Source organism: Diadema antillarum, unplaced genomic scaffold, assembly GCF_040938485.1.
Source record: "Diadema antillarum isolate AM-2024a unplaced genomic scaffold, OU_Dant_1.0 seq00000326_RagTag, whole genome shotgun sequence".
NCBI classification, from domain to species: domain Eukaryota; kingdom Metazoa; phylum Echinodermata; class Echinoidea; order Diadematoida; family Diadematidae; genus Diadema; species Diadema antillarum.
This window is the reverse complement of record NW_027271344.1, coordinates 1,989,818-2,012,837: the sequence shown is the minus strand read 5'-3', so window position 1 is coordinate 2,012,837 and position 23,020 is coordinate 1,989,818. Positions and strand designations below refer to the sequence as shown.

Below are 23,020 nucleotides of genomic sequence, written 5' to 3'. Positions count from 1 at the left end.
ATAGCCAAAGGGTTAATCTGATTCTATCACGCCTTACTCACCAGAACTCTCCATCATCGTCGGTAACCAGGCCCAAGGATCGGCGCTGGTCGCTTGGAATGGCATTCCATTCACTGGAGCTGATATCGGACGACAGGAAACAAGAGAGAAACATTTGGTGAGGAGACCCCTCCACGGAGCTAATTCATGGCATGAGTACCATGACAGAAAACTTCATTTACTTTACTGGTCAATTCATCATCACGGAAAGACAAGTTTCTAATTTTTAGTTTGTAGATCAAATATCATGATCTCAATGATCTAATCTCAGGATCATATCTTATATGCTACCTGCATACTATAATATAGACTTTTTTCCCTTGCATTATAGTCAGATTGTGCTTTGAAACAATTTTGAGAGTATCCGGGGGTTAGTATCCCTAGCAAATGAGTGTGACGCAATTGTCAAATATGACAGACTCAACTGTAACAAATGATTACATAGTGAAGCAAGCACTCACTGATATATTGTGTGTTATTCCTGAAACATGTAACCTTTTGCGCTCTCTCTTTAGTTTGCAGGAATGTAAGACACAAATGGAACATCTTGAAACCTATCATATTTATCTGCTGGAATGATGATCAAACATGGACTATGTCCTCACTACCATGCTACGGCAAACTACGTGGGATCTTTTGTTATATTTGTTTTTTGTTCATTTGTCAGTTTTTTGTTTTTTTTTCAGGTCAATCAGACCTAATCACAGGCAATATTCACAATTTGTTCTTTGACTTACGTAGAGAATACAATGTGTACTCCAGTCACTTTGCTGATGGTTTCTTACCACCGGCACCTTCATCAGCTTTACCCATGATTTATCAATGCCTTGCACAAATGAGCAAGCACTGCGGGTTACTCTTATTATAAACAGGAATAAACTGCACCCGTATCACCAGCCATTACAAAGAATGCATAAAAATCATGCAACATATCTTATCCTTGTTTGGATTACCAATTTTAATCCAATTTGAGTTTTAATCATATTAATTATTGTGAATTTCCCAGTCCCTCCAATTTCTTCTTTGCCACTCAAATATTGAAAAGGGTATGATTTTAATGTACCTAGATTGGTATAGGACGTTTCAGAGGGACGTTTATTTAGATGAACATGTCTCGAACAAGAATGGACTCAATAGGACTCACAAAAAAAAAAAGATGACAACAATATTTTTGCACGGGACAGAACAAAATAAGGAGATAATGCCATCATAAAGAAAACAAAAAGTAGATAAAACATAAGAACGGTATTGTGGTAATGGAGGAACGTACCCATCACTCCACGCTCCGTTCCATTCCTTCTGACCCCAGGGGTTGCGGATCCTGATCAGGCGCTTTTCTGCACCTCGGACTGAGATCTGAGAGTGATAGAGAGAGAGAGGGAGAGAAAGTGGAGCCAATACTGGTTAAAGATTGACCTGCCAGGCTTTGCTTGCTGACAAGTTAGCGTTCTGCTGCAAATAGCATGTGGGGGTGAGTTTGGAAAATCTCCACCATATTTTTCACAGCATTGCTTTGTAGGGCAGACATGCAATTCATTTTGGCGGAATCAACAACATCTTTTTTCAGATTCATTTTATGAACTTCAGACTTTCAAAGCCCAAACTTTAGGATAGACCTAAAGAAGGATTGCAGTATCATCTTTGTCACTACACTACATCAAAATAGACAGAATCCTAGACGTTTAGGTGCAAAATCTCTGTTACACATATAGTAGATACAGTGCCATTCTGTCTTTCAAATTACACATGAATGTTGAATTTAGAAGCAAAAATTTGTCTGAAGAAGTGATCAATGCGACCAAAGAATAGTTAGAGCACAGTCACTGCATTATAATTTTTTGACTGGATACTGATACGTTGACATAGTATGTTGATACCAGGCCAAGATATCCAATGATAAAGTAGATACGTACACATTGCCTTTATGATGTGTAATCCTTTTATTCACAGCCATCCAAGGAAGATTGGGATGTTTGTTAGAGTGGTGTTAAGCAGGACTTCGTTCAAAACTTTACATTGAATGTTCATTTAAAAAGAACCTTGTTTGAAATCTAAAGACATCCAAATAAGCTGCACTTTTCTGTAAAACAAAGAAACAAAGAAATAGACTTGAAAACAAATGCCTGATGAAGTAAGGATGATAGTTAAGAGAAGAGTCAAATGACAAATATGCACCTTCCTGACATCTGTGATGGTGTAGGCATGTCCGGCTATGAGGCCGCTGGGCAGAACAGCCTCCGTCACGCCAGGCTTAGCATTGATGGAGCAGCCAAGCTGGGAGTCCCTGTCATAGGAGGACTTGAGGATCTTGAAGAGACCCGGAGGTGGGTTCTGCTTCATGTCGATGCTCTCGGACACTCCTCCAGTGAAATCCTCCATGGCCTCGATCACATTGCCTCCTTTCAGAGCTTCATAGCTTCCATGCAGCCTGAGACAGAATGGCAGATGAAACTTGGTAAAAAGGCACAACCACTGAACGACATCCACAACATCAATACCCACATCTTCTACAAATATCCGAATATGATGACAAGCAAATCAAAGCAATGTGTGTAATGAATTCATAACAATGTCAAGTATACGTGTATCAGGAACACAAGTTAGAGCAGCTCTGCTCAATGGCTGTAATAGCACATGAAATATTACTAGAAACAGGTATCAAACTTGAACTGGGCTACAGTCATAAATCTCTGCCTTATTTCATATGCTGACTTAATACTATGCTTTAGATGTCACAATGACTCCTGTATAACGGTGTGGACAAGCAAGGTCTTTAGGGACTATAAAAAGGAGAAACCCATTATCCCATTATTAACGAGGGGGAAAATGAAATGCTTATCACAGCTGCCTTTGTTATGATTCATCACACTATTGTATCTGTTTTGATGAAGCTAGAGGTTGGTACATATGTAGTAATTATTTTGTGAATTTATCTTGCACTTTATCTTCAGATATGGATTTCAGCAGAGACTCCAACTCTCCCACTTTCGACGGGAGATCTCCCACCGAGAGCCCATTTTTGCAAAATCTCCGTTCTCCCGCTTGAGATTTGATTTCTCCCGCCCCGGCTCCGTGTCTCCCGCTTGAAATAATTTCTTACTTAGTGTCATCGTATGTTGAAAAATAAGCCTTAGATAGCACAAGAGAGCATCTAGAACCCTAGAGCTTTCAGGGCCCTTAATCGTGCCCTGGACCCCGGCCGCAAGGAACTTCACGCTTGTGATGTAGTTGGAGTTTCCCGTTTGCTAGGGGTTTTAGGTGGGAGAATCTTCAGATCAGAAGGTGCTTGGGGTTGGAGTCTCTGTTTCAGGGAGGAAAAATGTATCAAAACTGGCACTTCATAACATATTTTGTGGCATATTAGAACCATCAATGACTAAGCTACCTATGCCTATCAACACTCCTGCAGTCACTTTGTTTCATTCATGATCTTAATACACACAAAAGATAACTTTCTGTTCTCATTAGTATTCAAGCCATTTAGTCATACATATATACAGAAACATCTTGGATGCATTGACTCTAAACATTATGCCACTGCTGCAGCCTTTAATGACTTGCCTCGTGAGTTTCAAGTCATTGAATATGTAACAAAAAGTATCTGTAGCTGCATATACTCGCCTATGGCGATTTTTGCATAAAAATGCAGATGAACTCATAAAGTATCACAAATGCTTTGTATGATGAAGTTACATTCTACATTGCAAAATCACAAAAACTACCGCCTTCACGTGGAAGAAAACATCGCCACAACGGATGGAAAGGGATGATCTCACAGTTTGACGCAGATTTTGCTGCTATGAGGACAAATGTGAAATTATTCATACGCTCTATTCAGATTCTATGTTCATATCAAGTTCCACAGACTTTACTGTAAACATGGAATTTTTTGCGGTACGTTAATTTTCATGTATTTCCCTCTACATCTGGCTAGCACAAATTCTAAAACCCATGAAAACGTCTTCACAATGTTCTCTGCACATTTTGAATGGGTTGACAGTTGTGCGGTGCAAATTCAAGAACCTGCGAATATGCTTTTGAGCTGCTCAGTGTGAAAAATTAATCACTTGAATATATTAATGTTTACAGTACTCACAGAAAGAACAAGTTGAATTTCTTCAAGACTTCCAAGTTTTTTTCAACTCAGAATACCACCACCAGTATACTGTAAAATTGGAAATTTTCATGCGAATAAGTTTTCGTGCTATGCAAAGTAAGATGAATTTAGCATGCTTATATATTTTACATGTAATCAAGATATTACATAGTGGTAAATATCACAAGCAAAAATATTCACATGCTTTTATTTTTGAGCGAAAATGTGAAAAAAAAAATGTTCCCTTTTCCAGTAACCCTCTGTGGACTCACTTGGAGTATGCCTTCTCCAAGAGGGCGCTCCAAAATTCGTTCTGCTCCTTGGAGTGCACAAAGACGAGCTTGCCATTGTACGTAGGGAGCCGGTCGTCGATGACAATCTCTTTCCACTCGCCGTAGTGCCAGAAGCAGAAGCGGAATAGACCACAGTAGCCGCGCTGAGGGTCGAAGGACTGATCATTGGGCACCACCTTGTTGAGGAGGTACTCATCCAGAGACAGACTAGCGACAGCAGCCAGAAACCAGCAGTCACCTGTAATAACACAGATTTAATGATGACAGTGACATAATAATAGACCCAAATTCTGAAAGAACGAACTGTAAAATTTTGCAGAATGCTGCGTAGCAAAGGCAGAAGTAGACTTGTTAGCATGACCTTTGAACCATCAATATCTGCATAGAAAATTGCCTTGCCTGACCAATAACAGCTAGAATGTCAGGTGGCTGGAATCTCTTCATTTATTTTTATCCTTCACTGTAAATGTAACAGTCAAAATCCACATACGTGTATGTGCTTTCATTTTCACTTGATTCCATACCTCTCTCATGGCAAGGAAAATCTCTTTGCAAGGAATTCTCTAAGTACAGTATTGCTTAAAATTCTGCTAGTCTTTACAGGGCAATATAAGTCAAAATTATACCAGTTAGGTCAAATATTGTGCAAGAATCCAAGCAAAAGACACATAATGACAAAAATAAGTATTACTTATTTGCATTTGAAATATAAAGACATCACATAACTGTTTATAACCTCAATTCCAATTTTCTCAAAATTTTTTGTGGTGGTCACCTTTTTTTCCATTTTCACAACAGATTCTTTGAAGTAATGCAGGGCAAATTTTACATTGCTTGACTCTAAAGCTTGTCTCGAAAACATGGAACTCTGTGTTTGGCAAGCTTTATCAGGCTTAGTCATGGCAAGTCACATATACATGTACATGTGCAGTGTGCGACTGGTGGTTCAGTAGCTTCATGCAACTCTCGGCAGGTTTCATGGAGTAATTGCCTCCAGCATGCCACAAATTACAGTTCCGTCAATGTTGTTGTTATTGCTGCTGATGTGGCTGCTTACGACAGAGTTTCTTGGGTAAAATTCTGAAACGCTTTATCTCTTCCGTGAGCTAGGTGGCGCTGGATTAGAGAGAATGGCTGACTCATGATGACTTCCCCAGGCAGCCCGCTCGTTCCATCAAGTTCATCACCAGTTATTGCAGGCCAAATTCTGATTAGACCATCCTGTACCCCCTTCATACCTGTCTTGTGGTATAGTGGGTCCCTGGACAATATCTTGACAAATGAGGCATGTGGGTCAGAAGGTCAGGAGACATTGGGCTCTAACCTTTCACGCTCTCTGTCTATAACTCACATCTCTTACTACAGCATCACATCACAGTGCTCTGAATCATCATACTTCATTATAATGTCTGAAATATTATACTGATGGTGGAAAAACAAGCTGGTACATCTCACCTGTTTGCAGGTCTATTATTGTATGCACATGATGTTAATAAAACTGCTAATAATATATGCTGCACTATTCAGCAGACTGGAAATCACACACACAAAATGAAAATAACAAACACGCACATACATGTGCACACACTGCTTTCTGTACAGAAAGGTTTGTATGTGGTGCAGGTAATTTTACTTTACATATTTCTCCAATATTTCCCGCACAATGGATCATGGATGTACATTGTATGACAATGTCAAAACGAAGTCATGACTCTGAATTGGCAGAATCACACACTGGTAAAGCTTTCAAGTGCACACATTTTCTTTCTTTGCCATAATGTTTATTAGAGAAACAAATTAGAGTTTCCATGTGAGTGCAAAAAAGAACGAGTAAGAAATAGTCAAAATCTACTAATGAAAAATTTTCACAATCTTTGATAAAATTTGCTAAATCAAATAATGTTCTCTTCTAAATGATCAACTGTAAGGTACAGTCAGAAAACATCAGATACAGTACGTCAAGACTGTGATGATGACATACAATATTCACCGCTGTTTTCTTCAAATGTACGTCATTGAGTCCACACTGTAATTTTATGGTTTTCCACCATGTAACACTGGCACAACAAACTCCACTTGCCAGGGTTCCAAATTGATTGAAATGCAATGCATCCTGTTGGATGTTCCATGACCTGAAAATTCTACCACTTGTTTCCTGCAGAACTCATCATGAGTAGTAATGGTTGGCTTAGTACATTATCCTCATGGGGGCCTCAACCACAAGTCCCAAACTAGATCGCAAGTGACCCTCGAGCATTTGTTCCACCTGAATGACGGTTTCAGCAAGTAATGATCAAGGCACACATACACTGTAAGGATGTGCCATAGCAAAGCCCAGATATATCAACAGACCTCCCAACCTTTCTGACTGAAAAATAGGGATGATTTGGTTCAAGAGTAGGAAAGAAAGAGCAGTTCCCAAAGGAGTGGGTGGTGAAATTATCAAGAAAAATAGGAAAATCCTATTGAAATAAGAGCCTGGAATAGTCAAACTTTAAATTCTTTCCTCCAAATTCAGAATGGTTGGGAGGTCTGTATCAATATCACACCTAAAACAAACAAGCTATGGAAACTTATAGTTTCCCATATTTTTGATGTATAAAAATACTTTGTGCAAGCCATTGGGAGGGTAGTATGTGATTACAGTATCTTTCATTTTGTATTTGTCTGCTGTGCTGACGTTTACCAAAATCAACTTGAACATGGTGAAGAATTGGACTCCAAGTACTCCTATTTGTCAAAGACATCATATTCACATTTTAATATTGCAGTAATCATGCACAGTATAAAATACCGGTAATACTTCTTAATCTCAGCAGTGCTAATTGAACTGAATAATAACATCCATTCCACTTACCCAATCTGACAAGATAATCTTTTTCATTTGGTGAACTCATGTCACACATGAGATATTAGAAGATGACCTTTCAAATAAATTCTTGATGAGCGTTTTTTGCATGTTGTAAAAGTTCAAAACAAGTAGTAGCTGGTGTCACTCTGTGAGACTCAATACAGAGTTGTAGATGAAAAAACATACATTATGAATTACCTACACAATCAGACAAAATTCCTCTGTCCCTTGAGATTTGATGTTCACCTGAGCTTTACTCATTCAGGACAAGCTGATTTTGTTATCAACACATGTTTTTCACTAGCCATCTGCCCGAGTATACACTGAACTACTCTTCAACAGGCTAAGGGCAAATTCAACTTATATGGTAGTTGAAGGCACTTTCAGCCCAGTGTGAAAAGGTTATGGGCTTACCGAGTGCCTGGTCTTGCCTGAGATACCATGGTACACTACAAAAATACTAACCTAGCTCTCCTTGGGCAACATCAAAGCGACTTGCACCACCAACAAACAGCCGAGGATTCTGCACTAGCTCCTGTCATATGGAAAGAACAAATAAAAAAAGAAATAGGGGTCAGTCGAAGTTAGGGTGGCATATATGCACATATGTACATACATATACATACCTACCTACAATGTACGTACACTGCATAATCTACATTTACAGGGTATACAAGTTGTGAACTTTTTTGTTGTTGAATGGCATAACGGAGAAATGCAACCACAAGAATAGTACCAAACGGTACCAAGTGGGATATAAAACTGCTTTGAGTATTGGCTGCACAGATCACTTTGAAATCACATCCACCACAGTACACTGACCATTTATGTCCTAAATTAGACTTTATTTGTTTATGATAACTTAATAAGTGAAAACATTTTTATTATGTTTTCTTTAAAAGATTCGTTGGAAAGAAAAAAAAATAACATATCATGCATTAGTAATATAATGGATCCCTTGGGAACAAAAATAGTGCTATTTCTGCCACCCAGAATACATAATCTTAAAGGGATCGTATAGTTTTGGTTGAGACCTAATTTCAGGTTTCTAATATTTTTGGGTGAGATAATGAGAAACCTCTTATGAAATATGAAGGAGCATGTAATTCTATGAGAAATTCAACGTTTATTTGATGAAAATTGGTTTTGAAATGGCTGAAATATTTTAAAAAAGCAATTTTAATAAAGTGTGGGACCCACACTTTATTACAATCGCTTTGTTTTACTTTGTTTTTGGATGTTTTAGTCATTCCAATTCCGATTTTCATCAAATAAACTCTAAATTCCTCTTAAAATGGTATGCTCTGTACTATATCATGAGTGTTTTCTTGGAATCTCGTAAAAAGTAAGAAGCCCGATTCTCATCTCCACCAATACTGCACTATCCCTTTAACTAGAGTGTCTCATGCAGTGAATGGTATATTTATCATACACCATGAAACCAGTCTACTGCCTCTCCACTGCTTCTATACACCAAAATCTGTCCTTTCCACATGTAGTACTACTTCTTTCGATCCCCTTCCCCTCTCTCTCCCCTCACTCTGTCTTGCTCTTGCTCTCTCCCTCCATAACCCAGAAAATTTTGACTTACTTTGTCAATAATACACCAGTAACAAAAGATTCAAATGCAAACCTAGCTGCAGGATTGGAATAGGATCAGTCCAGGACCAATTGATCAAGTCATTGTAAACAACTGTCACACTCACATTATAAAAAGATTGCCATATCAAGGGCCATTTACACTGACAGTGAAAAATCATGACATTAGACAAATTGCAACATTAAAGCCCAAGTCGCAGGAAAATGTACTAAAAAGCCACCTTTATGGCCAGGAATACTGAGACCTGGAGCATTATTTCTCTTTGTGTAAAGTCAGCTTCCTATACAGTGTAAGATCTAGCAGAAGAGAAATGCCAACTTTTGTGGAAACTGCCACTCACTGTTCAGACTACTTGCAACACGTGACAGGTTTTCTGCAGAGCCAATAGGCTCATTCACACAGCAACCAATAGTCATGACTACTTGGGTCGCAATTTAAATGGTGACACAAAAACCATCTCATTTATCTGTGTGGACATAATAATTGTGACACTTTACCATAGTGAGATTCAAATTGCGATTCGCGCACCACTGAAAGTGTGACGTTTCAGATATAGTCACGCTTTTTTCTGAAAAGTCACATGATTATTTGTGGTGCAAAGTGTGTACAAATGCTGTGCAAAATTGCACCAGTTTTCTATATTAAATGGGTTAGTCAAATACCGGTTATTGATTGGCTAAACACAGTCACGTGATGGAGGCACATTCGTTATGTTCGCCCATGGGCAAACATTCTTTGTAATGTTCTCCCATGGGAAAACATTTTCACGTAACAAATGACAGAACTGAGGCCTGTAGGACCGCACGCACAGTGAATTTGGCTCTGCGCGAGCGAGCGATCGAGTGCATTGTGCTGGTAGTGTGGGTGGTGTAACGTTGACGTTGGTCACGTATTTGACTAACCCATATAATATAACAGATGATAACTTTTGTTGTCGGGAACATGTACCAAACGTTCCACTCTCAGGGTTTGAAATGCTATTTTAGGAGGCTATAAGTCCATCCACTTCGTCTCGGGACTTATAACCTCCCTCAATAGCATTTCAAACCCTTCGGGTGGAACATTCGGTATGATCCCTCCCCCACCAGTCATCATCTATATAACATCCCACAATGTAGGGCACGTGTTTAATGCTTTCTGTGTAGTGTGTTCTTCTTCCTGTACAACTGTTATATGCATGTATTATACGCCTTATACTAGACATGTAAAATCAAGTACTATTACCAAGGAGGTATGAGATACCTCCTTGCTATTACTAGTACATTGTACCAGTATTACAATGTACACATAGGCATGTATTTGTTTACAGACAGGCTGTAACTTTCTTTGTCTTGCATTGTCAAGTTTTGCTTTCCATTTTTTATCTTTTTTTCTAATCATTCGATGTTTGAAACTTGGTGGTCCAATCTTTTCGAAAATAAACCAAATGAACACAAACAGAAATTTATTGAAGTTTTTGAAGTCACACACGCAGGACAGTCAAACAGGACGTGTCAAAGTCAGGTCAAACACCAAAGGTCATGCATACGTAGTTTATCCTGTACACATGTGAACCAGAGCGCCCAAAAAAAATGAAATTGAATCATGCTTTTTCAGTGTGTGTGCATGGGCCAATTAATGGCAAAGGCTGCAATATCTCTCAAATGGTAAAAGGATTTTTTTTAAAAATGTAGTGTGAATGGAAAATTCACAGATTACACAATGAGTATTTGAATATTACAACTAGAGAAGCACTCTGAGAGCGCAGACCTCCACCAAGCATGCAGCTCATTTCCACCACTGATCTTGTTCTTCCATTAGAGATGTCAGTGATTTCCACCCATACGTACTTATAGCATGTGCTGAAAGTCGCCCGATTTCCCAATGTAGAAGCCTTTGTTACGTCATAAACCCTCAGCTGCACGGCGCGCCTCGCCCTAGCAGAAACTAGAGCACGCACTTTGGTGCGCGCATGCAAACCTCAAATACGCGCAACCTGAACTCCCAAGTTCACTGACCCTACCTGCCAAAATATCAAAAATCCTTCATAAATTCCCCCAAAATTCTCGGATCACTACCAATCGTTGGTTACTTGTGTCATTCTCAACCTTTCCTTTAAGTTTCATCCCAATTCCGTTCACTACTTTTTGAGTTATTTTGCACATGGACAAACTAACACACGAACAAACAAACGAACAAACCACCGGTAACGAAAACATAACCTCCTCCCTTGGCGGAGGTAATGATAATAATAATATGATGCCTTCTTTACCCAGGGTAGTCTCTACAGTGCTAGCCTTGTTCTTCCAGAGGGTCTCCAGTAGAAGCAGACTAAACAGAGCTACAGTAAATTTGATAGTCTATATCAATAATCATTCAAAACTACACACAAGTATCACAGTTTTGCTTTGAAAATGAGTCTTACTCAAGTTTTTTCAAATGAAAATCATCATTAATTCAAAGAAATCACAGTCCCTATCTGCATCCAAAGCCAATTTTATAGGAGGATGTACTTTCACAGATTCTTCATTAACACCCAGCTGTGGCAGCTAGTGAAGCATTAAGTAACAACAACAACAACAACAATAATAATAATAATAATAATATTATTATTATTATTATTATCAAAGTTAATATTAATAAAAATAATAATAATAATGATAATAATAATGATAATAACAATAGTAATGATAATAATAATAATAATAATAATGATAATAATAATAATAATAATAATATTTATAATAATAATAATAATGATTTTTGTTCTTCTCTATACTCATACTTTGTGTACGTTCAAATAGCACCATATCTTTCAGGTTTCTCTTGATCGCAATGTGCCTTCCAGTGGGCACCTGAATTATGTGCATGGCTGATGATTTTTCTAGCTTGTCATTTTGTGTGGTTCATTTGTAAATTGAGTCATGTTTGCATCCATGAGAGCAGGAATGTGTGGTTTGGGTACATCCTTTGTTTGGTTGAGCTTGAATGCATTTGACCATGAATGATATCAATCTTTGACTTACTACGTGAATGCAATTGTTAGTTCTTATATTCTTGTGATTTTCGTGTAAACAAAGGTTTGTGAATTCAAAAATTTTTGGCTTCATCTTGTAATAGCTTTTATGTGTGTATGTGCCATGATCTTCAAAATTATAATTTTGTATCTTTAAAAAATTGTTCTAATTTGCATTGCTTCCTTGTAATTTTCAACACTTGGTTTTAAAACTGTATTACTGATTTCAGCTGGACATCTTCTCCTTCAACTAATGTGTGTTAGTTATGTTCATTTGTATGCAATATTTTCACCTTAAAACGTAGAGGACCTTGATGTGATTGCAAAGCTTTTCATCCTGTCAAGATAAGTTGAAATAAACAACCCTTACATAAACTACTGTAAAACATGATATATTCGCGGCATGAAATTTTCGCGAATTGGAGCCGACAGCCTTTTTCGTGGCAGGGTATTTTCGCGAATTGCTACTGGCATTCAATGCATGTAGTGTAGACAAAAGCTTTCGCATGCATTTTAATTTCGCGAATTTTGGCGCTCGCGAAATTCGCGAAATTAAAATGCACACGAAAATTACTCGTTTTACAGTATAGAATTTGAGCACAAATATTGAATATCATCAGCCACAAATAATGCATAAGCATTTACACAGCTTTATACTTTTCCCTATACCATGTTTTTGCCCCCACTATAATAGCATGAAAAGTAATAACATTGTTTGCTAAGAATCCTTCTGTGATTATCTGAGAGAAAATCCACTGTTACAAACATTATGGCTATTAGAAAGTCAATTTATAGGCCACCAGACAGACTGCGCACAATACAGGGGTCTGAAAATCAGCTTTGAAGAAACATATTGTACTCTTAGAGGCCTAAAATAGATAAATTCCTAGGATCTCTACAGAAGTTATCTGGGATACTCTACTCCAACATACAGGCTTATGATCATCACTTGTGTAGCAAGCTAGGGCTCAGAGTGAATCAGCCCCTGTGTAACAGTGCGTGGAGTGTTATGACAAGATTTGCCACATTCACATTAGCTGAATTTCCCACGGCTGGCTGGCCATTCCTGCATGTGCCAGCTTGTGGATGATCCAATGTTTTGAAGTATAATCCAGCATGAGTCTGTGGCCCAATACTGGGCCCAACACTCCTGCTGTTAGCCCCAGATTGCCTGCAAAATCACAGTCTCAAACACAGGCCCTCAATTTGGGCTGGTCTGTGCATATCATAGATAAAATAAAGATCTTTCTAACCCTGTTCACCAGGAGAGAAAAACGCTGACTGATATACAAAGTCATTGATAGCACGAAGTCACTTGCAGAGTAAAACTACTGATTTTTTTATTCTGATTGACTCGAACTTTGTTGCACATGTCTTGACAAGTAGACTGTCCAGCTGTATCACTCTGCAAGTCACCCGTTAGGTGATGATTGACGAGCTGAAGTTTCAGGAGAGAAGGAATGTAAAAGTGTGACCTTTGAACTCTTATACATGTCCTACACATGCCATGTTTGGAAGAGAGGTATGCAGGGAATGAGAGGAGTGGTAGCAGTACTGGGCTTGAGGTAGTAGCCAAGGGGGCACTTCATGCTCAAGACCCAGTGGTAAAATTTGGGCCTGGGGAAGGGGCCCCTGAGATGACTCCTTGGTGATGATTGCAGGAATTGGGAGCGGCTTGAATTTGCATCAGTTTCAATGCATTTACTGTACTATAGGCCTATGGATCTTATGTATGCTGTAGTACAAAGTGTATAAGACTTTGTGAATATTATCTAAATATGATTATGTTGAATATCAAAATTGCATATTAGCGGTGTTACAATTTTTATAGTTTTCTAATAAAAGAAGGGAAAATGGAGTGGGAGTATTTTGTTTTTTTTCACCACTCATTCCAATTATCTCAGAGCATTGTAATTTGTGGAAAGTTTTGTTACGTATCAGTTTATATCTGCTGTGAACTTGAAGATTGTACATTCTATTATGCTCTAATTCCTTTAATAAAACACACAAATTTAAAAAAAAAAATTGAAAAAAGATTGAGCAGTGGTCGCCCACAGCAGATGAAAATTATGACAGACAGAAACTGCTGTAGCACTTTGGTGAGTTGTAGCACAATGTTTATAATTCACCCAGGGGAACAAATTTCCAAATTGTTCTCATAACCTTGAAGGTCACTGACCCTTCACTTGAATGTACATCAATGTAATGCACCATCAGTCAGTTGTAGGCCTATATCTCTACCATTTCACAAATCTGCAATAAATTCAATTAAATATTTTGTAACTTTTCTTTTGTTCTTATAATGTGTGCTTTTGAGTAAGGTGCTGAAACATTTGAATGAATCTGCTTTATTCTGAATGTCCTTTTCAACTGATTGAACTGAAAGCCAGTGAACCCAATCACTAATGCATTAGCTGTAAACAGACACAAGTCCCACACAAAAACAAACTAAAATTGGCCACTGCTGTTGCGCACACAGTTAAAGAATAATAATTAAATTTGTCATATTCCTTCTGCTAGGTATTTCCTCTCAATAAACAATAAGGAGGCTTGTTGCACAAAATACATTGATCTCTACACAAAGAATCAGACAAATCTGGATATTGTGAAATTGGTTTCTGTATTTTTAGAAACTCACATCTGATTGCCACTTTTCATCAATTTTATGGCCATTATACAGAAGCATGGAATTATTCTTTGCATCCCATTTTTTAAAACCCATTTACGGTCTTCGCGGCTTCCTCTTGTGACAGCATGCGATATTCTTGCACCAATTAATCTGCATGTAAGATTACAGTATGGCTTTAAGAGCAATCCAGAATGTAAATCCTGACATCTAGGGACAATGGCCCGACATTCATAAAGTCTATTGCTCATCCATCATGTCACACAGTCGCCAATCTGATAACAGGACCTGATCACACGACTTTAATGCCATCGATTAGTGTAAAATGGTGTACCTATTGCACTAGTTATGAAAAGCTGTCTGTGCAAGACCATCACAAAATACACTGTTTGATTAGCTCCATCTCCTGTAAATGTGTGCAATATGTCATTAAACAATCACATAACAGTGGCGGATCCAGAGGGGGGCGCAACCGACGCACGCCCCCTCTTCATTTTTCGTTAAAAACAACAGAAATAAAAAGAAAAAAATGAAATGAAACCCAGAAGTAGCACCAGAAATATTAGTCACGCCCCCCCTTTACAGAATTCCTGGATCCGCCCCTGCATAAAATATCCACTGACGATGATTAGTTTCAAAGTAGCTTTGCAAAAGACCATATACAATTATATTCAATCTTTTTTATTATTTGAAATGTATCTCTATCCATCTCTTTCTCTACTTCTTCTCATCATCATTTTGTTTATTTTTTTTTTATTGACACAAGTCACGGGTTATCAATATTTTCAGGTTTCCTTCCCCCCCCCCCCCCCCTGGACTCTTGAATCCTGATATACGTATCTTACAAATAGTGCAGGACAAATTTCTTTAATAATTTCTTGCCCAGTACCTGGACAAACACACTCCAGATGGAATTGTCTGAGTAGTTTGCACAATGCCTTTTTTTTTTCTTTGCCACAGAAACATTTGAATAAACTTTAAACCAATCTTAGCAGTACTTCAGACAAGGAAAAAAAAAGGTCTTAAAGAGACAGTGAAAGGAAAAAACAAAATGCAGAACATTAAAAAGGTCTAACCACAGAAACTATAAACACAAGCAAATTGAGTTTTTAACTGCATTGTAAATGCAAAGCGAAACAATGAATACCCCATCATTCTATTGAAAAGAAATTGATATGAAGCATACTAATTTGAATTCTAAATTAATCTTAGAGATTGAAGCTAGAGAACTTAACTCTCTCATGGCCAACGTCAATTTGTCTGTATACAATATCAAGGCATTTTAAGGTTGTCGTCCTAAAAGGGTTGATTACAATGATACTCTTGACATTCCACATAGGGGCAGAGCACACAAGCCCACATCTCTATTAGATCACTGACCACATCACATGTGCAGGAAATTATCCTGCAGCTGCAAGCTCTTACTTTGTGGTATAGTGTGTTAACTGCATCGAGGGTTTCAGTGAAGCCTGGAGAAAGAAATTCCTTGTGACAGCACTGTTCCGATATTAAATCATGTATTTGTAAATATACATCAAGGGTATTAGAGACGAGACAGACATAATCAAAGCAGGAGATTTAGGACTTTGAAGTCATTATGTGCAGTCATACTACACGCTGATGTGAAGTCTGTGTACAATTTAAAACTTTGGTCTGTTGCTTGAGCACATTAATCATCTTTTTTTTTATTGCACTAGTTGTCACTAGACAACATTTTTTATTGCCATATTTCACTCTCATATATAAATGCCTCTGTACTCTTCTCTTTCCTTCCCAAATCTTTCTAAGACTCTTTACTGACAAACAGTAAATGATTACATGTCTCCTTCTGTGGCATTCAAGTGAAGTGTCTAAAGTCTCAATATATTACAGAGTTTCTCTTCTTTTTTTACGTATAGCAGAAAGATGGATTTTGCCCCCTCCATGTAAGTGTCACTGGGAGTGTCTTAATATATTGCTATCAATACAGCTCATGTTTCATGACATTTGCCTTTAAAAAGCACTACGTGAATAAATAAACTCCAAAGTGCATTGGCACATTTAGTTGGCCACGTCGTTTGAAAACAAATGTTTGCCCTCTTTCGAGGAGTGTTTACTCATTCATAAATGCCTTCCACCATATTTCACAAATCAAAATGAGAGCATGACACACTATAGGAGGTACAGTAGTTATAAGACATGTACGATGTACAAGACCTAATCACAATTTGGATTATGCCACTGCATGCAAACACACTTGGATGAAACAGAGAATAGCATTAATTCCACAGATTTTGCTCACTGACAGCATTTTTGACGAAAAGAATTTGAATAGAAATGAGGCATGAAATCACTTTTTTTTGGTAGTTTTGGTATATATCAAACTGTTTCTGACAAAGCAGAGAAAAGTGGCACAATGATGCTTCCCTAGCACTCACTCTCTGTTAACAAAATAAATAAATATTAAAATAATAAATGGATTTTTGATGACAGATACACAACATTAGGATTAAAATTTAGCTTATCATGGCCATCTTAATGAATCTCAAAAGTTATGCATGTTATGTATGAGTACTCTGAGAATGACCATGACAGCAATATTCTTTCAAATTAACTCAGGAGGCCTTCTACATATTCCCTGAAGACCTCGTTCATAGCTCTTTGTTGATAATTAAATGCTAATTACAATATTAAAAAAAAATCTCTGAATGCAGATTTGAATCAAATTTCTCATGTTATGATCAGTCGACCACGGTCGTGAGGCAAGTTTTAATAAATCCTGGATGTGCACTGAACAGAGGAACCTCCTTGATATGATCAGGAAATTGGATCCTAGCCTGGCCTTGTATCCTCTTCCACCACTGTGAACAAAGAGTATTATAATGTACGTTCATACATCCTTTTGCACGTGAGCATTTCAAGCATGGTCTTTTTGATTGACAAACCATGGAGTTTGTGACACAGCTGGTGTGTATGGCATGTCATTTGCAGTTTATAGCTGAAATAGCAAAAGCACATTCCAGTCTGTGTCTTAACATTCAGCAGAACTGATCACATTTGAAAACATGTTTGAGAAATGTGACTTTGGATGAGTTCCCTTCATAAGTGTGAAGTTCCTCTCAATTTCTTCATCCAGTACAGGCCATGATAGCTCAAAATATTAGCTCCCCGCCCCCTCTCATCTGATTATAACCTCCGCCATCCTCACAACATATGTCATATATATTCGTTCGTACAAAGGCAACGACAGCAATGCATGTACAGGCTGCATAGGGGCCACGAGCTGCCATCAGACTGGCTTAATTTTATGTCTTCCTCCGAGTTTGGAATGGTTGAGTGGTTTCTCCCAAAGGCTGCCCAGGGAAGAGATTTTCCACCAGAAAACAGATTCATGCATGCATTAATAGGCAGTCTGCCTTCAAAGAGCCAACCTGCAGGGGAAGTACAGATTACTTGAAAAGACCTCTGAGTAAGACTTATTGAATCAGGTGTGTTCTCAGATATGGTTGACAGAGTAAGTTGAGGTGCTGGACAATGGAATTAAGGCATTTGCTATTTCATCATTGTGATCGCAAGTCATATTGCTAAATTATAACCAGGCAAACTGCTTGCTTATAAGATCAAAAGATCTGCCTTACAGACAGCAAATTACTGTCATTTGCAAAATCATTATCATTTGCAAATCTTGAATTACATTTTTAGTTCAGGCATGATTGCAATTACCACTTACAAGAAGTGTACATGAGCTACTAGTGTGACACCCCATTGGGCATCACTGATCTCACAATACAGGAAATCATGGGAACATAAAACTTGCTGACAGAAGAATATGATATGTTCATTGAAATTCATCTGCCTCATCGTCAGTTCCAGTATCTGATCATGAACACATCATAAACAGATAGAGGAGTCCACAGTAAGAAGGTGATCAATGCTGATAGTCTTGGTGCTGTATTTTTATGAAGGCAACTTGTCACATGTCATTACCTGATTTTCTTAAGTTATAACAGATGAGTATGCTCTCTGCTACAGTCTACACAGCATGTGTGTCAACTTTGTCAAAGTTACCATTTAATGTGATCTATTGTGAAATAAAACCCACAGATCAGCGAAAGTTTGCCGACATTGATAGAGTCAAGATCAATGCAAAGACCTAAATCATTAATGTATCATTATGTCAACACAGGGCGCACTTCACACCATATGACCCTGACATAATCTCTAACATATGGATATATCTATGGATTAATTTTCATACAGAGGTCATGTGAAGCCTGCTGCACATATGCAGCCACTGAGGTCATCCATTGTCTATGCATGTAAAGTGTATGTCCACAATGAGTCGTGTGTATTCCTGAATGGTCCACATTTAAAGTATATACAAAAACACACACACACACACACACGCACACACACACACATATCAACATACACATGAACACAAATATCACGACCTCCATCCATCTCCTTCACCATCCCTTCTCTCAGATAGAAATCATCTCCTGCTCAGCACGCTCCAATTATTCCTCAAGAATTCCGGGCTGCTTGAGCAATCAGAAGAAAGACGGCCCCTCGCCCACTTAGGCATTCACTACAGCCTGCAGACAAACAACAGAAAGAGCTTTCATGGCTAAGCACAGATACTGAATCTTCCCTAATTTTGCACGATAGATGCTCCTTCTTTAAGGACATTGTAGATGAAATGCTGATGACACTTTGATATCACCAGGAGGCAGCTAATCAAACTTTCAAGAAAGTAGTCTACTGGCACCTTGAATATCTCAAACAATGTGGATGGACCATCGTAAATGGGGGACGGGGGGCTGGAGTGGGCTGGTTTTGTGTACAACTGTGCATAAACTCAAGTTTTGCTATGACCTTTTACTTAAAATCAACTGATGTCTAAAAAAAAAATTATTATCATCATGTAATCACATGCAGGTAGGAAGAAGACATCACAGAATGGTGATGACGATGTGTAACCATGTTTAGAGTGAGAGATTTTAGTGACACTCCATTCATTTTCAGTGTTGACACTAACTTGCTCATTTAATGATTGCGACTTGGTCGTGAATAGAACTTGCTAGTAATTTCCTACGGCAGTGGCTGCAATTGTAAACGATGACATGAACTTCATGAATGCCTTGCATTGTCATTTGTAACATTGGCATTATCTGCTGAAAGGTCTGTACTTGCTTGCCTGCCAAACCATTTACCACAGCAAAGTTACCCCCCAACAATGAGTTTAGCATGCAGCAACAGCACTAGCAAGTGTCTGATCTTGGCACCAAGCAGCGTACTGTAAATACATATATCAAATGGAAAAAGCCTCAGAAATGTGACACAACAATGTAAGAGAGCTGTACTTTGAAGTCTTAATTCCAAGGGATTTTTAGACTTGTTTGATTAGCAATGATTCAAACACCTACAAAAAGAGACAGGACATCTGCATGAATTGCAATCTAAACTAAGTTTCACTCTAGGTGATCCTCACTTGCAAAAAAAAGGGGTTTATTTGGAGGTTTTGGATTGGAAAAGAGTCATATAGCCCATGCTATTCAAGTTTAGACCACCATGAAATCAGAACAATAAAGTTACTTGGACTGTAAAGATGTATACTCTTTCCTGAATTATCTCACTTTTTTTTTTTTTTTGACTGGTTGCTTGGCTGAAGTGCTAGCTATATCCTCCAGTGAACAGAATAATAAACCCTCAAAAGATTGACTGATCAATGCATTGGTTTAATGAATCCACACTGTGATGTGAGTCAAAGATTTAGTTCACAGAAGTCTACAGTGGTTCCCTTTCTAGCTAAAATATCTGCCAGTACACTGAAATCATTTGCATGAAAGGAGACAAAGATTTCAAGCTTTACAACCTGCAGTAGACAGAAAAATATGGCCATGATGTTCCCCTATCACACATGATGAAACCAAATTCTCAACTTCAAACTGTATTTCCCACTATGTTTATGCAGTACACTGATGCCTTTCAGTATCATGATTTGCTTCACTGCTTCCTCTACAATCGTCCACCATACAAGAGAGTCTATATCTCCCAGTATCTCCCCACGCTTGTTTGCTTGCTTGCCCACCAGCCTGCCATAGACAGGCAGGCACAAAAGGCATGACACCACTCAATAAACCATGCCTCTCCAACACTGAATGAAGCCTGTTTGGCGTATTGTGAGCATCCAGATTATCCTGACTGAATTAGACATAGCCAATAGTTCACTATGCCTATTAAACGGCTGGGAAAGAAATTCTGCAGTCAAGGTACAGATACAATGAAAACCCGTGATGCTTACTACAGGAAGAAGTCATAAAAGTGACCCATCATCACAAATGCCAGATTAAAGATAAACAGTTAATGATCACATTGGCTTGAAAGTAAATTTGATCAAACAGAATTTAAAAAGTTTCATCATAACTGAACACAAAATACGAAAGCCATGATGGACTATAACAGTTCAACACGTATGTTTTCAGAGGACACTGGTAATGGTATCCACGCCATCACCTCCCCAGTGGGAGAGCTGTGGCCATGGAGCTACCTACACAGAGACCTCTGTGTAGTAGCTCCATGCTGTGACATTGTATCATCGCATTAGCTTTCTCACTGGCCTGTAAACAAATTGTTTTTAGATCATTTTTTTTTTTTTTTTTGGTCAATAACTCAGGGACTTCAACCCCCTTACCCCTTGAAGTTGTCAGTCATATGGGCTGTCACCACCTACCCCAACAATGAATAGAATTTTACTCGGTATTGGTTCAAAACAGGAAATTAGTGAAGATTATGTGCAGGTCAGAGGGAGACTCGTCAGGCAACTGATGACATCACTACCTCATCTTATTTGCATTCATGATTGTGACTATCAACATCACTCTCATGAAAGCACTTCTTTACTCTGCTTTAATATCAACATCAACTTGAATGTAGGATTGGAATTGCAAGGTATAGACTCACTTTTGAGGGCTGATTTTCTGACCTGGGTATGAATGAATTCTTCAGACTCTTTTTTTTATAATTTTTTCCATGAGATTTGAATTTGTCTGCCTTGACTTTCAAATCCTTTCACATCAACAAGTGATGACAACGTCTGCTCTGGAGGGCAAGTGAAATCAAGTACTGTAAAACGAGGAATTTTCGCGTGCATTCTAATTTCGCGAATTTCGCGAGCGCCAAAATTCGCAAAATTAAAATGCACGCGAAAGTTTTTGTCTACACTACATGCATTGAACGCCAGTGGCAATTCGCGAAAATTTCATGCCACGAAAAAGGCTGTCGGCTCCAATTCGCGAAAATTTCATGCCGCGAATATATCATGTTATACAGTATAAAACAGATCAGCTTTTTAAGTGATATTCCACACTTTGTTTGAGCTTGCTTCCATAAATGGGGGAAATTAAAGAAAATATGTAGACGTTTTAGTGAAATCAGACAGTAAAATACAAAAATTGATACCATGTAATACTTATAGTTGAAAAACATACACAGAATAAAGATTAGAAAAGGGATACAGTAGATGGAGATGAGAGGCTAAGAAATATTATGGAAAATGACACGAAACTTTTGTTTTTCTAACACTGATTTTCATGTCTCTGCTGTCAGAAAATTGTATACTCAGTAACAAAGATTGGTTTGCATACTATGAAAAAGGACCCAGAAGAGAAAGTGGAACTTCAATGTTTGAACCATAACAATCTTTGCTATAACAGAAAACTACAACTTACAAGAGCTATTGACTTTTAATAGGCTGGTGAGTATATATACTAACAGATCATACACACAAGAACAAACATGCAAATCTGTAACATGCAAACACACACTCTGCAAGAGCATACATAGGCCTACTATATCTGATCCCTTGGAAATTTAGTGTGTACAACATGTTCCCAGATTCCACAGCACACTTGTTTGTGGTTAATCCACCCAAAATCCTTGACCTGATCCTAGCTACCCACACAGTATACTCGGCAGTATGTATTTCACCCTGGAAAGCCAACGCCTTGAGGTAATTTTCTGCATCACTTAGATTTGAGCCATTTATAATGATTAACCAGCATCAAGGGAAGTGCTCCCAACTCATTCCACTGTAGTGAGGAGTGTGACCTTTTCTTTGGGGTGTTTGTGACTGAAGTGAGTCATTGGGTAGACACTGAGCACTATCTTCCCAGCATGCTTTTACTTTAATTGAAATACTTCAATTCATCAATACAAGACAGTCACCTGCTCCCAAGTCCCTGGATGAGCAATGCAATCACATGCTCACCACTCTTTCCACAAAAATTACCTTACAACTTGCCATTTCCAAGTTGTGAAAAGTTTTATTATTTTGACAAGAGTACAAAATGTACCAATATATATTCTGGGAAGTTCTTCACTATCCATCTTTAAAGAATATCATTGTTTCAGTTTGAGAAAGAAAGAAACTGCTGTTCTATACAAGAACACCACATACTGTATGAAGTGCCACACATGAAATGCCTTCAATCCAACAATGATGAGCCTACATTTTAATATCCCAAACAGCATATAGGA

The 23,020-nt window shown here is 38.2% G+C and overlaps 1 protein-coding gene across 3 annotated transcripts in view; it reads right to left on the bottom strand.

The window, feature by feature from the left end:
• LOC139730691 (calpain-9-like) overlaps positions 1–23,020 on the bottom strand; it is a 70,109-nt gene that overhangs the window by 24,694 nt on the left and 22,395 nt on the right. For all 3 annotated transcript variants that reach the window (XM_071641558.1, XM_071641560.1, XM_071641559.1), the window contains exons 3-7: positions 7,745–7,814; positions 4,408–4,666; positions 2,215–2,467; positions 1,310–1,395; positions 42–119 (exon numbers count right to left, since the gene is read on the bottom strand). In XM_071641558.1, coding sequence (XP_071497659.1) covers positions 42–119; positions 1,310–1,395; positions 2,215–2,467; positions 4,408–4,666; positions 7,745–7,814 — 746 coding nt within the window. The remainder of the gene's footprint in view (positions 1–41; positions 120–1,309; positions 1,396–2,214; positions 2,468–4,407; positions 4,667–7,744; positions 7,815–23,020) is intronic.